This window comes from Crocodylus porosus, unplaced genomic scaffold, assembly GCF_001723895.1.
Source record: "Crocodylus porosus isolate Cpor-Errol unplaced genomic scaffold, CroPor_comp1, whole genome shotgun sequence".
Lineage (NCBI taxonomy): Eukaryota > Metazoa > Chordata > Crocodylia > Crocodylidae > Crocodylus > Crocodylus porosus.
The window spans coordinates 12065464-12084024 of record NW_017728926.1 but is presented as its reverse complement, the minus strand read 5'-3'; the positions used below and the strand labels follow the sequence as shown (position 1 = coordinate 12084024).

General features: G+C 46.4%; 1 protein-coding gene across 1 annotated transcript in view; it reads left to right on the top strand.

The window, feature by feature from the left end:
• The first annotated feature begins 17795 nt into the window (after nt 1–17795).
• The window catches only part of IFFO2 (intermediate filament family orphan 2), a 58067-nt gene continuing 57301 nt past the window's right edge, over nt 17796–18561 (top strand). The window contains exon 1 of the mRNA XM_019541726.1: nt 17796–17861. Within this exon, the coding sequence (XP_019397271.1) occupies nt 17796–17861 (66 nt within the window). The remainder of the gene's footprint in view (nt 17862–18561) is intronic.

Here is an 18561-nt window from a genome sequence, read left to right as displayed (position 1 = left end):
TTTAATCACAACACGATATCGGCAGACCCACGTGCTTCTCCGACGTACGCCAGCCTGCCTCAATCCATGCTTGGATTCATTGTGCTGGAGGCAGTTGCATCTCCATGGTGCAAGAGGAGGCCCAGGCTGAGCGACAGTGATGGTGGGTGCCATGCGGAGATGCATACCCATTGAGTGACCCCATATCACTAAGCTCCATTCTCTGTAGCCATGAGGCACCGCCAGTGGCTTTCATTCACTATCAAGCTGGATTTGAGCTGCAGTGACCAGATGATATCCCTATTACCAGTTTCATGAGCAGGAGGCCACACAGCCAGTGGCCTTTTACTGTCCAGACCCAGGATGCCGGGACCGCTGGGGTTCAAACCCACATCCACTGCACAGGTAGGCAGCACCACCAGGTAACAGGCCAAGCACCAGCCCCAGCTCATCCAGGTCATGTGACCTGGGTGGACCAATGGGAGATGCACACATCTGTGATTGGAGTCTATAAAACCCTCCTACTTCCCAGAGGGGTTCAACAGCATGGTTGGGTGCTGCTGTCTTGGACTGCCTGGCCTTGACCAGCTGCTCATTCTGACTACAGCCTTGTCTTGACCCACAACTTAATGTTCTGCAGCTTGGCCTGATACCCAGCTTTGACCTCGATCTCCACTCTGGCAAACCTCCATCTGCCTGTCAACTGCTATGAACGCCCAGTTATTCCTTGGTCAACTCTTATGCAGAGGTGCCTACTACCCTTTACAGCATGGATCATCTGAGACCCCCTACCCCAACCCGTATGGTAGCTTGACAAACGTGAGAATGATAGGAAAAGGGAAGTGAGGAAGGAGTCTACCACAAAGAAGGACAGATGGCAGGAGTGAAGGGGTGGGACAGCACAGCTCTAGGTGCGACCAGAAAAGTAATGCATGGGTCTAGGAGAGTAACAGAGATGTTCTGTTTATTTTTAAAAAGCAATGAAGCAGGACCTTGTTGGTGTGCAAACATGGTGGATACCAATGATGTGCTGCCTGTTTTTCACTGTAAAAATATCAGGAATGGCATGTTCGGCCTTTCTCTTTTTGGTTGAAGGGATTAAATGCCTTCTAGAGTTGCATATTTGTTAGCTCCCCTACCTCAACAGAGTGGAGGCTGCAACATTTAAGAAACATTTCATCTCACTGCAATGATAGTGAGCCACTGAAGCCAAATAAGTGCTTTTGGTGGGGGAACAAAGTTTTAAACAAGACATTTAAAGCCTTGCTGCCGTTTAGTTGCACAACTTTGAGTCTCCTGGATCTCCCAATGTTAGTTTTTCACTGATTCCTCAGTTGTCATAGAGTCAACCAGGATAGTCTAGATGGAAAGCTTTGATGATATGCACGGGAGCTGTCCAGGTTAGCTAGTGGTGTTACGTTACACCACTTTAGTTCAAATGGTGCAACTTTGTGCAGAACGGGTGTAAGGTTTAAGAAAGATGCACTTTTTCAGGCCCTCCTTATCAGATGCCTTCCTCCTCATTCCTTGTCGTAACCTTTTAAACGGCTTTCAGGGACCAGAGTGCATATTTTCTAAGAAGTCACTGGGGAGCAGGAGCAATTGGCACATCAAAACTGCTTTTTTTTTAAATCATGGAAACCACTTGCCTCTCACTTTCCATCAAATACATGCTCATCCAAGGGCCTAGTTCAAACACTGTCCTCAAGGACACTTACAGAGCGTTTCCCCTCCCTTCCAAGAATGGAGTCCTTGGGTACAAGGTTAAATGATGCTGTTGCTGCTGCTGTAACCAACTCTGACTTAATAAGAGAGAATATAGCTCTAAAATGCGGGTGCTGGATCTTAGTCAAGGACTCTGTAATCTCTTTCTCTGGGCTAGGACAACTGAATGTGTATGAAGGGGATGAGCCTCCCTCAAAAATAAGCAATGGCCTGGAAGGTAAGAAGTGTTCCCACAAACAATTTGAGCCACTAGACCCTCTGAGGAAACAAAGGAGTTTAGCTGTGAAAGAGAAACTGGGATTTGTGACCCACAACCTTGACCTGCTCAGTATAGCTCCCTGACCAAAGAGCCGGTGGCTTTTGATATAACAAAGAAGAGTGACAGAATATGACAGCTGCAGGCGGCTGGGATAAGAACACTTTCCAGGGGGATGCTGTTCTCTTTTTGGAGATGTTAGACCCCAGAAGAGCAACAACCAGGTCTTTTGGAAAGAATCGTGCTCCCTTTTCCAATGGGGAGTGCTGAGAGGAGGAAAAATATCTGTTGTTTAGTGAGAGCTGATGACAAGCTGGGTACTGTGCAGACCAGACAAGATGTGTGTCCTGCCCTCCCCATGTCTACGTAGGAAAAGAAATACCAGACAGCAGCCTATGTACTTAATGCACAAGGTAAAGGGTACAAAAATAAGGATCAGTGTGAGGTGATAGGTTTTATAGAGAGGTTTCCTAAAAGAAAGATGTGGAGAGTGCATGGAAATATGTTGTACTGCCTCACAGGCACAAGGGGGTTTGCAGAAGGAAGGTTTAACTGACATAGTGCTTAAAACGGAGCCTGCAGCTGGTGGGCTGCCTACATTTAGGGCTCCTGGTGTTGCCCATGCACGGAGCTGAACTGTTGTTAGCAACTGTGGGCAGTCATTAAAGTTTCCCCAGGCAGGCACAGCAATCTGGCAGCCTCCAAAACCCGTGTCTGCTCTTCCCTGCTCTGACACTTCCTCTCCCCTCTAGACACTGTTCACGTTTTCTCTGCAGCCTCGTGGCAAGGTCTCCGAAATCTTCATTAGCATTTTTTGGACGATACATCGCGCTCCCCAGCTTCAAATGGTAGTGCTCTGGCATAATGGCATTTCCCTAAACGACAACTTCATTATCCCTTGTGTCTCAGTATGTGGAAAGATATTTTCTTTTTCCCCTCATCTGCTGTTCAGCATATCAAAGGCAGCTGGCCCATTTCAAAGGATTCTTTTGATCCCAGGGAAGCAGTCATCTTTTTTTTCTCCTTAAATATAAATTGCATTAGGTTTTTCATATCGAGGCAAATACATGTCAAATTATGATGTGTGCTGAAAAGGAAACTTATTAACACAAAGGTACCAGGAGCTCTGGACGCTCGGACGAACTGGGGTCACTCAGACACCAGCTTCCCCCATTGCTAATGTTGTCTGAGGCAAAGGGGAGAGTTCTTTCACTAGGACACGATGCCATCATTTGGCCTGGAAAGCTGGTGACCAGGGCCAGATGCTCACAGCCCACCCCTACCCCCCAGCAGCATTATTGAAGTATTTATCACCCCCACCACATGGGCTCCAAGTACTTTCTCCCTTTAACTCCTACCTGGGCACTCCCCTCCCAGGGGTCCCCCCACATAAATCTCCATCATGCTGCCATGTCCTTCCCCCCACACCAAGTGCTCTACTCATAGTCCTTGCTGCCCTCAAGTCACCCCTCTGCATACCTAAAACTCCTAAGGTGAATGGTCCTGTAGTCACTGGTTACCTCTAGTTGATGACTGCAATCCACAGTTCTTGCAAATTTAGGACCAGATTGGACTATGCCTTCCCTGCTTGAGTAAAGCCTTCATTCCTTAAGTAATCCTGTTGGCTTCGGTGAGTCTACTCATGGAGTTGCATTTTTTCAGTGGGATGAGATGGCATATCACCCACTCAAGGATGATCGCTATGAGTTTTCAGGCCCTAATGGATAAAAATGGTAGATAATCAAAACTAGGCATTCCCAGGGCCCCTTGCTCAATTATGTAAACCAGTCCTACTTAATCTTTTTAGACTCAAGATCTTCTTCCCCTCCCTTCTCCTCAACTTGGAATCTGCATTTGGGGAGAAATGGTATTCCTCCCTCCTAGACAATGTCCAAGTGGGTGGTGGAAAGAAGAGCCCCTCACCCCCATGCTAAATTGCACCCAGGCTTCCCGTTAGTGGTCTGTAGTAGCTATGTGCTCTGGTACCTTGCAAAGGTGCACACCCTGCACAGTGGGAATCTCCAAGCATGCCTCCTTCTTGGGAAGGCCTCTTGGGATGTTAGCAGCCTTATTAAATGTCTTGTCCTCTGCTGAGATTGTGGAGCAAGTCCCTTAGGCACCATTAGTAAATTGAATTGTCACTTCAGCGGGGTATTTTATGGGCACACAAATTAAACTTGTGCTAACACATGCAGCTAGACTGCTCACACACAACAGCAAGACCTAGGCCTCCACTGAGGCAAGGGGAGGGGTTAGGTGCACAGCCTGCAGCGAGGGAAAGGAGAAGACAAAAGCAAAGGACAGATCTACAGGCAGGAGCTGGAGGAGGGATACCAACAGCTTTTGTGGGATGTGGAAGAGAAGGATGTAGAGAAGGGAGGGAGATATCTCAAGCATCAAGGCGACAATTAAGTGGACTGAGAAGGGATGAGAAGAGAGGGCAGGGTGCCCCAAAGGAAGTGGTGTATTAGTGATGTTTGTGTCTGTCTAACATGAATCCTTTAGATATGGAAACCTTTAAGATAATAATTGTCATGACTAACAATGCTTTGTGCTTTCAAACTGTCATGTAAGCAGGAAGTAACCTGATCCCAGGGACATTTCTGTGCAGTCTCAGCCCCACTTGGTGGATGGGGAAATCAGGATGCTGAAGGATGAAAGTCCCAGTGTTGATGTTGGCTCATCTGGGGTTTGCAGTCAGTGACTTGGCACAGGCCATTTTTCCCAATCAGTAGTGGTGCCAGGACTAGGGCTGAGCAGCTCATAGTTTCTAGGTCTATGTTCAGCTGGTTAATCTCGTACTGCTTCTCTGACAAGCTTTAAAGACCAGTTTTTTCTTCTGGTTTATCAGGTGGCTGCACAACAACTGGGCCATTAGGTCTCTAGGTCTCAAGAGAGAGGAAACCAAGATCCATTTGAGTTTCACCCTGGTGGTTCACTTGTTAGCACTAAGCATCCAGAGAAAAATGAATGGATGAGCATCCAACAGGATGCCCATCATTTTAAAAAGACGTTACTGGTAAGTTCAAGTGAATCCTTAGCTTTGGTTACTAATGAAATAAGCAGCCTCACCAATATCATTGCTACCAAAACATTACTCCCATGATGCCGTGGCACCTGGGCTGAGAATCTGATCTAACCAATGACTCTCAATTAGGGTGTTGGGGTACCCTAGGGTGCTGTGAGATTTAAGCCAGCTGTGCAATTTTAGCACTGTTCAATGTGCAAACACCTGCATGATTCACATGATAAACCCAGAATTTTCAAACAGAAATCCATAGTGTCAAAACCATTTTGACCTGTTGTGGTCTTTCTGAGTCCTTTGCAGGAAAAGCATTGTTCTATTGCTTTTCCGTCGTCAAAAAAAACAAGTGAAAGTTAAGAGCTGGCATTTTCCCCGGGGTGTCTTGAATCTAAAAAAGATTGAGAATCACTGATCCAAAGCTTTGTGTGCATCGAGAAATTCAAGAGCTGTTCTTAGGCATTTGATCTCTTTTGGGAAGCAATTTAAAACAATCAGTTTTTAATAATTTAAAGACTAATGAATCAGACAATTATATTCAGCTCAACTCCATCCCTTAATAATTTCCAGTATTCATTGACTGATGTGAAAGTGTTCCAAATAAATCAAATCAATCTCAGATACATGTATCTCTGCCTCTTGTCAGATTTTCCCCTCTGTTGCTTCAGGCTCTTGGTGTTTTGCACAGTGTAAGCAGTTCTGATATAAGGAACTCTGTGACTGTACCCAGCTGCCCAGCATTGCTGGCACAATGGAAAGGAGCAATCTACCAGCTACAGGCCATAAGCTGTAATGCAAGCTTGAAAAAACTCAGAACTGGGTGTATCTCTTCAATCACACCCCACCCAGAGACTTTTCATTAAGGAACACACCAAGATATTAGGAAATCCAACACAAGAGCTACACTTACAGATGCAGCTAATTGACTCGTTTTGCTGACGTGCAGTTTTAAATTGCTTTTCTTGACTTACCTATTCAGAGTTGCCAACTTAGCCTAATGTGGGATAGACTTTCTTAACGAGCTTCCATTAGTTAACAAGTTTGCTGCTATTGATGTCAATCCTCAATGGTCTCTTTTGGCTCGAGCAGGGGACAAGCTGTGCAGACCCCGCCTGCCAACTGGAGGAAGAGAGAAGTGTTCATAAAATGGGAGAGTGGAGGGCACTAGACTGAAAGGACAGAGGATCCTCTGTTTCAGGTGGACGTGGACTAACCAAGGCTATCTAGTCCAGAAAAGCCGAGCTGGAGAGAAACAAAGAAACTGCATTATTAGCCCCTCGTTCATCTGTCCACCTCCTGGAAGCAGAATTGGAAAGGGCCTCAGGGGTCATCTGGTCCAACCCCCTGCAGGAACCCTATTCCTGAAGTAACATCAACCAGCAGTGCTGCCCCAGTAACATCTTTGGAGGTATAATTTCTCCCAAGAGCCTTTTTGTATCTACATTCATCTTCGAAACTAAGAGGGTTCCCCCCATGTCATCCCCTTCCACAAGAAACTGTCAGAGATGGTTGCTGCTCCTGGATCTCCTGTTCATGTTTCCTCCTATGAGTATGACCCTCACCCACCTTGGGCCACAGAGATTTTCCAGACTAAGAACTAAGTAAGTAGCTAAGGATTTGGCTCCTTGAAAACATTTGCCATCTCAAGTTGGCTGCAAAAATATCTGGGAGCAGGAGAGAGAGGAGAAGGGAAGCCTAGGAAATCAAAATGCCTGACTAGTCCTGAAATAGGAGCTGAAAAATGGGGCTAAACATCTGAGTAGCATAATGAGCTCAAATATCTCTGTTGTGGGTTTTAAATGCGGCTGAATTTATCTTTACACGCATCTTTGGTTTAACAGAGAGAGAAAAAGGCAAGGAAGAATTTAACTATGCAATATTTATTTGCTCACCATTTGGGCTTATTAGAAAAAAAGCTTTACCTATTAGCTAGAGCATAAAGGAAAAATATTAGCAAATGAGATTCAGATAATTCAGTGCACTTGCACTGAAATAACTGTCAAACTTCCAAACTTAAAAATTGCTAAATGAATCGCTGGTGTTTCAAAAACAACCTGGCAGTAAACTATGTATCCTCACTGTAACAAATGTTTACCCATGTATTCTCTCCTGTGTCTACTCCCTATAAACATAAATAATTAGTTACTAAGGAAGCAATAGTTATTAAATTGGATTCAAAGGAAATATTATTACACAGAAAGGCGTCTCAGTCATTCTAACTAGTAGCTGTTGCAGAGCAATATCATTTTAAATTATTTGAAGAATCACCTCCTACTTAAATCACCGCAACATCAGCTTGAATCTCCTTCTGTTACCAGCACATTTAATACCTCCTTTCACATGTCAAAGGATACAGGGATATCATTGAAATCTAAACCGCACCAGGAAACGGCCTGGTCTAAGATCCCTGCTGTTAGGAGGACATCATTTGGACAATTAAGTGATTGGTGATTAATGGCAACATTCTTGTCTTGCCCACGTCCCAGCTACACCTTCCGCCTACAGTAGGTGCTCTAGTAGAATCCTGAACCTGCAAGAATTTGCATAATGTGAGCAGAAGTCTGCATTTCCCCCAGAGGCCAGCGGTGAAAGATCTTCCCTCCTCACAACCCCACATAATGGTCATGATTTCTTACGAGAAACAAGAGTTAATTAGCACCCTGGGTGCTCTTTGGATCAGGCAGTCAAGGAGCAACGAAACCAGACTGGTTCTATGTGAAAACATACTAGTTTTGCTCGATAAGCTTTCTCTAAGACACACTAGCCAAGTCCATGATGAAGTCACATGGGGTTGCCAAATTAACTCTAGTTTACCCTTCTGAGATGAATTAAGATTTATGGGGGCCCTCCCCACCCCCAGACACACAGCCGTGGGCTCTGTCCCTGGCTAGTGCAGCGGGAGCCGTGGCTGGAGTGGGACACAGTGCCTGCCAGGCCCAGGACAGAAGCTGCAGCCGCCCCTACCTGCAGGTCTGTGCTGGAGCTAGAGCCTGGGGCTGGTCACACAACACCCCACACACCATCACCCCATGGCCGGGCAATACTGAGGGTGGGAAGCCACTGCCTGCCATGTGCGTGCAGTGCAGACTGAGCTCCAGGGGTGGCCCCTTGCCCTGCCATGGCTCAGTCTGGCAGCAGCAGCAACCAGCAAATGCACAGGATCTCGGCCAGGCCAGCTTAGACCTGGCTCCGCTCCCTGCCGCTGGCAGCTCTGGCCACTCCCAGGGCTCTGGCACAATCTTGCCCCATGCCCTGCCTGGTACCCAGCAACTATGGCTCACTGCGTTGCACATACCCGGCCCAGCCTGGCTGCTGGTTTTGTCCGTGACAAGCTGGTCTCCCTTCCCTACCGCGTCTACCCTCCAGGCATCTGGGGACCCCTATTTGAAAGGGGTTCCTAGACCTAGGTCCAGCTGGCCCATGCATTAATCCGCCTATGCCTGCTGTGAACACAAGCTGGATTTTGAAAGCCAAGTTGTGCTCTGTCTGGCTTTGTGCATAAACACCCAAGAGAGATTATGCAGGCCAAATTCTGCATCTGTCTGGGGTCTGCTCCAACTCCTACTAGGAACAGCAGAATGAGTCCTTTTTAATTCAATCCAAGCTTGATCAGTCCTTCAGATCAGTCTTAACCCTACCATCCCCCATAAGACGGGGAACAATTCTGAGGACAAAGTTGAACCTTTGGGAACGCATCAGCCAAAATAGCTGTGCTTGGTTCTGCAGTGCTAGCCCATGTAAAAGCAATATGGCTAGCAAAATGATTTTGCTTCAAAAGATTGAGCAGCTTAGTTTTGGCTGCACATGGGAATGGATCTGTTAAGTGAAGAGCAGCCACTTTTACGTGGGAATTTTGCTTGAAAAATTTCACACACAATTTGTAGAAAATGCAAGGAGGGATGCTTCAAGAATGCATACTTTTGGAGGAAGGGATCATATAAGGGCAAAAAGGAAAAGGTGGAAACAACCTGATTGCATATGTTAATACACGCCCCTCCTACACCTGGAGATGGCTGTGTTGGTTACTACCTGCAAAACAAACTATTGGTGATGTAATTCATTCCTTCCACTTTGTCAATATTAATGGCACCATTAATGTGCCAAGTGTTCTTTTTCAAATGAGATGATGTGATCTCCAGTGGAATTCTTGAGCCAGTCTGACCATATCCCTTATAAGGCAAGAACCGATCACCTTAATGACTAACTGCTCTCTTTTTCCTCAGTGAAGCATACCTTAGTTGTTAAAATGCCCTGTAAAGAACACAGGTGCAGCCCATATTTCTTTATGAAATAATTGTGTTTGTGCTGAAGGATCTGAGTCACCACTGAAGTCACCAAAGCCATGTTCTGCAACATGCACATTCTTGCTCATCTTCCCAGAAGCCCATTGGCTTCATTCCTTTGTGCCTCCAGCTTTGCATGGAGGGGCAGGTGAAGGCAGGATCCTCGGAGCCTCAGGATCCAGGTGCTGGGACTGGGGAACGGCAGGCCATGGCATAACCTTGGATAAACCAGATTACTTCTCTTTGCTGCCTTTGCTTCTCCCTTCCCTTGTCTGTCTTCTCTGTTTAGTTTGTAGCATCTTGAAGATGGGGGAACTGCCTCTCACTGCCTGGTAGGGTTCCCAGTCTTGGTTGGAGCCCCTAAGGTTCTTCCATAATACAAGCAATTATGATACAGCCTGTTGCTGGGAGAGGATGAGCACCAGCAGCTGAGAAAAAAGTGTTGAAGTAGTTTTCTTGTGCACGTTTGGAGATGAATGTTGCTCTCGGGATGCCCAGACGCTGGGGAGTTGAGGGCCTGACTTTTCTGTACTGTTACCTCAAGACATAACTTGAGTTTTGCCCTTGGCCTACCTCACATTCACCCACAAAGACCTCTAGCTTGAGTTAAATGGTACTTTAAGCTGCAGCTTGATATCTGGTGGCTTGAACCATCAGCGCAGTTGACACTTGAGCTAATAACATAGCAAGGCTGCGGCAGCTGATGAGGAGTTTTAACCCAAGCTGCTAATTCAAGCACTCTGTGCTGCTAATCAAATTGCTCTATGTAGCTTGAGTTTTGTTTTGTTACATGGCTGTTGTCCCAGCTCAAGTGAAGTCAATGCTCTGCGGTATTCGCTCAAGCTCACTCCTGCAGTGTAGATCATTGTATCAATACAGTACCAGAAACTTTATTGGGCTCATGGGGGAAGCAGCTCTCTCTCTCGTCACAGCTATTGCAAGGCTGAGTAGGTGGAATCAGTGATCAGATATGTTCCTTCCCTCTGCAAAATTAGATGGTAGTACAATCTAACCATTTAAAAACCAAGAGAATCTGACAGCAGATTTCTCTACCAGGGGATGATGCTACAGAGGTCCAATAGTGGACACAAATGCCCACACACATGTGAAAGCTCAGTGTCCCCATCTTCCCCGAGTTGTATTATTTGCTGAAGTAGAACCTGCTCCTGGTGCTTAGTGAGGCTTGGGAAACAACTTTGCATCTACAGGGAAAAAAAATACAGCCCATACAAACTGCCTGCTCCTGATGGGAAACAGCCGGTGAAATCCTGGCTCCAGTAAAAACACTCATTGACTTCAATAGAGACAGTGTTTCACCCATTATATTTTGACTCTGATGGTAGAAGGACGTCAGTGGGAGGGAGAAAAGAAAGGAGTGTGAGAACAGAGAGGGAAATAGGCACAAGAGGGTTTTTAATTAGTCCATGACTTCACCCCATAAGCAATGAAAGGATCAGCTAAAAAACCACTGGAACCAAAGGCACAACAGAGGAGGCAGGGGCTGACTCACTGAGCTATTCTTTCTAGAGAGGCTACAGATTTCTGGATCCCTGGGGCCATCTTCAGAATTACCCATGTGAGACCGAAGAGCTGAGGAAGATGACCCGGTGCCTTGAGGGGTTCGGGTGGTCAGCATCTTACTTTTAGGAGACATTTTTGATGTCAAGTCTCTGCACACGTGGTACATCATAGGGTGGTTTGTACCGTGATTTCTTCCAAGTCCCTCTGTCTTCTAGCCTAGCACCGATGCAGTTATCATCCGCTGAAGAACATGGATTGCCAGACCCTGGCCGAAGATATCTTCCCTTTTAAAATTTCCCTCTGATCTACTTGATCTGACAAAAGCTGTATTTGTTCCTCTTTGAGGCCTGCCTCATCTCCCGGGCTTCCCCCTTAGAAGTCAAGATTGAGTTATGGGTTGGAATTGGAAGGATGTAAATCGTGGTGGATGAGGATAGTTTTTGCTGATATGAGATGGACCAAAAGTGGGGATGCTGCTGCTGGAGTAGGACATGTTGCTGAGTTTTTTGTGTCTTCATTCAAAGGAATGTTTCATTGTTTCATAGTTGTTAGGGGCTGGAAGGGACCTTACAGATCATCGCATAGCTTGCTGTATTTAAATAAACTCTCACTAATGGAGCAATGCTAATATGCACAGTGAAAGGAGTGTCCATTGGTACCTGATACTGGCTTTTGTTCTCAGCTCGGCCATGAATAGATCATTTTCTTTCTCTGCCTCAGTTTCCCTATCAGTTAAATTACCATAGTGATCCTGCCTTTTCCTTATGCAGGCAGGGACCGATTAAATTACTTGTAATGTTTATAGAGTGGTTTTGTCATTTTGGAATAAAAGGTCTTATAAAAGCAGAAATATCTTACTTGTCATTATTGATGTCTCTACTCCAAAGCTCTTTGCACTTGTTAAAAGAGCTCCCATGATATCCTGTGAGGCAGAGCTGCAAATATTAGCTCTGTTCTACGGAGATATGGACAGGTGCAGGGACACACCTGCGATTGGTCACCAAGTCGGTGCAGAGTCAGATACAGGACTGACAGCCCTGATTCTTCACGGCTCTGCCCTTTGTGCAGCCTCCAGCAGGGCAAAGTGAGCAGCAACTGATATGATTCTGGAGTGAAAGATTATGAGGGGAGAGAATAGGGGAACCAGGAATGAGGACTTTGGTTCTATCCCAAGGCATGCGGTGTAGTGGTTGCAGCACAGGACTTGTAACTTGTAGCATGAATGTTTATTAACAGCACCATTTATTTGAGAAGCACTGCCACAGCTGGGTAGTTATTTAAAAGCAAGGCTCTCCCCTATCTTTTCTTTTGGGTCCAGATAAAGAAATGCTACTCAGGAAACCATTGGCAGTCAGTGGAGATCCTTATGCTGAAGGAATTAATAGAATCCCTATAGGAATGTCCTGTTCCAGGAGCTGTCAATTCAGCGCAGCAACGAGCTTTTAAAGAACAGCTCCTTGCAAGCAGCGGCTGTAGGGCAGCAATCCTGTGGCACTTAGTCAGGTCTGTGGTTGCACAAATCCTCACGAAACAAAGCTTTGTATTTCTCCAAAAAATCTGAACCTAATCCTAATGAATTGTTCCTAGGGTCATTAATTTAAAATGATTCACTTTCGGGAGACTGGATGAAACAGTAGCCCAGTTAGCTGCAGCGTAATACTACCCGCGGACTGAATGGACTCGATTGTCTCCTTGCCTCCCAGACCCTTTCAGCTGAACTTGCTAAATAAGGAACAGGCTTGGCAACCCAGTCCAATTTGCGATCCCCACCTTGTTTACTGCTTCGGGGAAGGACCCACATCCTCCAGATTAACTGTTCTGTGGCACATTTGCAGTGCCCACAAACTGGCCCGTTGTCTTTAATAAACTGGGACCTTACGCACTGAGTCTTATCCAAACAGATTAGATTTATGGATGTTTGGCTCTAACCCCATTAGACGGGCTTACATAGACAACAGTGAGAAATGCCTTATAAATGTGCGTAATAGTAATAATGACAATGCAAATACACATCTCCTCACAGGTACCAAATCCCAGTTACATTAACTGACCAGAAGCAGCTTGGAGGCAACACGGGAGGATATAGGAAAGTAGCCATGTATGTATTTCTCAAGGGGTCAATCCTGGAGAGAGAGAAATGCTAAAACTTCCTCCTCTTTAGTGGAAGAACCTGGGAATTACCTGTATCTGTGAGAAAACATCGGTCTCCTCAGTTAAGAGCTTGTGATTGTCCCTACTAAAAATCTTATTCCTTGCAGCTTTACTAAATCCTCACATTCTGTAGCTGTTGTAGCAAGCGGACAGTGCGATATGCATGGAGGATAGAAGAGTTCCCTGGTGAGTTGTTCCTTTTGCTTTTTGTCCTCTCATACAGATTCATAGGTTACAGAGCCAGAAGGGGTTCCCTGTGATTGCTGACTTTCTGTGGGAGGAAGTAGTAGAATTTCTCCAAATTCATCTGTATCTGAACTACAGCTTATATTTTATTATAATATCCAACCTCGATTTTAAATTCCCACCCTTTCCTCACCACCCCCCAGTCCCAATTCTCATGTGAACTGCAGCCTGTGCTGTAGAAAGAAGAACCAACCTTGATTTGTGGCCAAAGATTTTCCATCACAGCTCAACCCGCATTTCTCTTGATGTCCATGACCACAACTTTGCAAGTCTCCGGAAGGTCAAGGCTAGGAAACCTAGTATCTCTGTGCTGTTCCATGGGACCACATTATGACTCCTACAGGCTTTCTAAACAAGCCCTGCCCAGTCATCCCCATATCACAGTCCAGAAAAGAGGTGTACTAAGATAATGCAAACATTATCATAAGATTTTGCATTATCCTTTTGGGGAATGGAAGGAAACTCTCATAGCTTTAAAAGGGGGTGCTGCTATGGATGCTCCAGCTTCACATACAGGCATCTCCTCCTGAAACTACACTGGAGCCCCAGACTCCTGACCCTTGCATCAACTGACCACACCGAGTTCTGAGTGAAGAACCAGGGTGAAGGCTTTTTGGCTCCTTTCATTCTCTCTCTTCAAGCTTCCTCCAGAGATGGTGCAATTGCCTACTCTGGAAATCTTCAAGAGGACACTGGACGGTCACTCTTGACCCCAGTTGTCTTTCCTGCTTGGTGCAGTGGGGCTGGACCTGATGATCTTCCAAGGTCCCTTCCAGCCTATAATCTATGAATCTATGAATGTTATAGCCGTAGATTGTAGGCCATAAAATAATCCAAGTCCCACTGCCCAACCAAGGCTGAACATAGTACACTCAGCATACATAAAAGTCATTCCAGGTGATCTCTTTTTTCCCCCACTATGCTTAAAAAATAGTGCAACACATAGATGATTTAGTGTGAAGGATTCACTGTTACTCAACACCAGTAGTTCAGGTGAAGGCAGTTCAAACATCAAGGTATTAAGAGGTGTTTTATTGTAACCTCAAAACTGAAAACAAGCTCCAACATTAATCAGGGGTATGATGATTTTGTGTTTGATGAGAGATAATCTTGTTAAAGTATTTTTTGAGTCATCTCTTTAATACAAAGCCTCCACCCAGGACAAACCAACTTTGCATTTGTATTCAAAGGATGAGGCAAGCTGCAGTGAAAACATGGCATTAGAACAAGATCAGTGTGGCATTTCAGGAGCCCCTTTGAACTGATGGTCTGAAAGTGCATTACAGACCAGTCACTGGGTGTGAGCAGTTATCTTGCCAAAATCAGGAATCCGGTCCAGGGATGAAGTCACAGTCCCAAATGCAGTCAGTGGGAATGCTCTGCATTGATTTCAACAGGGCCCAGATTTCATCTGGTGTGTTCTGAATCTTGTGCTCTAACCACTAAAGAATGTTGCCTGCCTGGGAGATCTGTGTGGGTTCGGACCTATTAAGTAACCCCCTCAGTTACTCAAGTTACCTCCATCCAGCCTCAATCGCATCACCGTGCTAACATGCAAGCAGCATGTCAGAAACAAAGCTCCACAACACATCAAGCAGCAGGAAGGAGGAAGCTGCCTATCTGAGCACTTTCCTTGCACCCTATGGCTGAGGCCCGGCAATCCTTGCCATTTATGGTCTGCACACTATAGGTACTACCCTGTCCTGCCTACAGGCCTCTTGTGGCATTTTCTGCCCTTGTTCACACATCATGCAATCCCATTGACTTTGATGAGTTTCTGATGCTGCTGGGAGCTTTCCCCAGAGCAAGAACTGCATGAATGGACTGTGTTGAGTAAATATTGCTTTGTGTGTGATCCATGACCGTATTCCTTTGTGGCAGACAGCAACCAGTCACTGACAAAGCTGTGAAATGTTTGAGGGATAAAAGGTCAAAGAAAGAAGAATTAATGTAGGATAACAAATGTATCCATTCTCTTATACTGCCATGCCTAAGAGAACTTAAAGTAGATGCTAATGCAGCCTGTTCATCCCTGTTACGGGGTGTCGGTTGTAGCTGTCTTGGTTCAAGGACATAGGCAGACAAGGTTCTTTGGGTAAATCTGATATCTTTTATTAGACCAACTCAAATAGTTGGGAAAGTTCTTCTTAGAAAGCTTTTGGATTTCGTCTGGCTGAAGAAGCATGTGCGGTTGGTGTGTGCTCTTCGACAAAGGGGATTTAAACCCAAAGCTTGCAAAGAATTTTTTTTCCAATTATTTGAGTTGGTCTATTAAAAGAGATCAGATTTACCCAAAGAACCTTGTCTGCCTACGTACATCCCTGTGAATTTTTTGCTGATTGGGCAATCTGATTAATTAGTTAGGGTGGATATGGTAAACAGAACAAGCATTATTTTGTGAGAAATGTTTGCATGCCTAAGGTGCATTGTCAGGCCTCATGCAAAACTGCGTGTGTGTCTGTGCGTGCTTGTTCCCCTGAGCAAAGGTATCCAAATTTGAAGAACACAGACTCTTTTATGGCGAAGAGATGATGCTGGATTTCTTAAAAGAAAACACAGCAGTTGCTTGAAGAGTTGTTTATAAGGTTACCTGTATTACCTGGCTGTGAGGGTGGGCAAGCATTGGAGCAAGCTACCTAGGACAGCTGTGGAATCTCCATCCTTGGGGATTTTCAAGAGCAGGTTAGACAGACACTTGGCTGGGATGGCTTAGTCTGGGATGAACCTGCTTTGAGCAGGGGGCTGGACTAGATGACCTTGTGAGGGTCCTTCCAGCCCTACCTTCCTATGATTCTATGAAAACAATACATCTAAAAGAGTGGGGGCCAAACTTTTTGGCACATCTGTGTCACATATTAGCCCTGAGTGCCACTAATCCTTTCCCCTATGCACTGCTCTTTCTCCTGCCTGTCCAAACTGCTGCTTTCTGTTTCCTGTCCTGTGCTCCCAGTCTGATCTGATGCTCTGCTTTCTGCTCCCTGCTCTGTCTGCCCCTGTGTTGCCAGCACCCTACCCAATCTGCTACATGTCACACGCAGAGGCTGCCTGTGCCACTTGTGGTTCCCGTGATGCAGGTTGGCCACCTCTAAAACCTCCTTTTGACATGTCATTTTTGAGAAAAGTGGTAAAAAGTAGAATAAACATATCAATAATGCCAGAAATGCATGGGGGGGGGGTTGTCCTCAAGTCAAGAAAAAATAGATGAAAGACCACCCAAGTCAAATAAATGCTCTTATTCCATTGCATGTTGTTATTAAAGTGAATGGACTCTCTCCAAATACACACGTCCATGTGAGCGAGAGCAGAATGGAGCTCCAAAGCTTTTCTACTTGCCTCTACCATGTCATGTACATACCTGTGGCACTAAAACAGAATAATATAATGAAATTAAGCAATACCCCTTGGATTGTGAAGTAGCTCAGATGACCACCAGGAACAAACACAAGAGCAGCAGTGGTGAATAATGCTCATTTAATAACAACCACCATAATAACATAATAATATCACTATTGCTCGGCACATAAATTGCAATTTGCCCTCAGCCTACCCTACAAGAATTCACTTATGTCATTGAACAATTTAATCTTATCAATTAAATAATTTTTATTAGGAGTCCAATGCATACATAGAAAAGCCTGATAACAAAAACCTATGATGAGATTTGTTCTACGCAAGCCAATGTGCTCGGGGCCCGATCCTGCGATGTCCCAAGGGGACCTAATTGCAGGATTTCTCAGGCTTGATCCTAACCTTCAAGGTAAAAAATCCCTTTCAATTAACCGGAACCCAGATCAAACCCAAGGCCTGTTTTAAAGCATATGTGCCATACTCATCGTTCATTTATTTGAGTTAGGTGTGTCTAAAAAGCTATTCAAAAATTGGATTAATAACTTGCACAAGACAGTGAATTATACCATAAAGAAAAAGCAGGATGTAGTATTGTTGCATGCTAGCATGCCGTCCTTCCAAGTGCTCTACCCATGCCGGATCTGTAACACTGAAATGCCAGGTGGAAAAAACAAGCGGCAAAGCCCCTCGACACAAGTCCTGCTAAGCATTGCTCTAGCATAAGCCCAGGCACAAGGGAACTGCACAGGTGACAATTACTAATGTAATGTTGCAAGCTGGCACCGCTGACAGCAAAGAATAGGGGAAATGTTTACTTCATAAGCAAGGCCACTTTTTGCAGCTGGAAGAACAGGCCCCGCAGATTATAGCTGTGCTAGGCAGAGCCAAAGTCTAGGCCTGTGGGTCTCCAACTTTTTTAGACTTGGTGTTTTTACTCGTTTTTGGATGTAGGAAAAGCCATTTTTTCTGTTGCAAAGACCTCATCCTTTTTAACCGGATGGATTCCCATTTGAAACCCCTGGGTTTATCTGGTGAACGGTGGTTGTGCTGCTAACGTGGCACCCCTGAAAGGCACCCCCGGTTAAGTCTAGTCCATAAAGCCCTGTCTATATTAGCCAGGGAGGTGCTAGCAGGGCCCTTTTCTGGTGAATCCTACAGGCTAAGGCAGCTTTGAGCATCTTTTCACACCCCTGAACCTCACCATACTGAACTCTCTTCAGGGAGTGGGGCTGGTTCTGCCTTCACATGATGGACGAGAACCGCCATGCGGGCAACACAGCACCATGACTGGATGACAGCATCTCCTGCAGGCACCTCCAGGTTTCGTGAGGTGACTTCGAACACCCTTCACCCTGCTACTGCCCTGGGGGAGACTGCTGGGGGCCAGTCGCCATCAGGGTGCTGAGGGGGGCGCACCGTTCCCCTGAGGCCAGGCGTTAATGACCGTCACTCCTTTGAACACCCTTAAAGGCTGAGAGGGGCGGCACACTTGGAGTGTTTCTCTGCGTGGGGCACAGCGACGCCCTAAAACCTGAGGGGAAGGGTCAGGGCGCTGAGGAGGGCACGCCTCCCTCCTCACGGCAGCAGTTAACGGTCACCCGGGGGGCGGGGCCTCTCGCAGGAGACAGCAGTGCGGGGGGCGGGTCGCTGCTCTTAGTGGGCGGGGCTTCGTCGCAGAGCCGAAGCGGCTGAAGGGGCGTGGCTATGCCGAGAGGCGGGCTCTGAAGAAGAGGGGGCAGGCGGAGGGGCGTGGCTATACCGAAGGGGCGGGGCTTCTTCGCCGCGCTGTAGCCGTTAGAGAGGCGTGGGTATACCGAGGGGCGGGTGCTGAAGAGTAGGAGGCAGGCTGAGGGGCGTGGCTATTCGGGCGTGGCGGGGCTTTCTCGCCGCGCGGAAGGGGCTAGAGGGGCGTGGCTATGCCTAGGGGCGGAGCCTGTGCGCCGCGCTGACGCGGAGGGGCAGCCGGAGGGGCGTGGCTATGGCGAGGGGGTGGGGCCCGGCGGCCGCAGCCCCGCCCCGCGCCGGCAGGC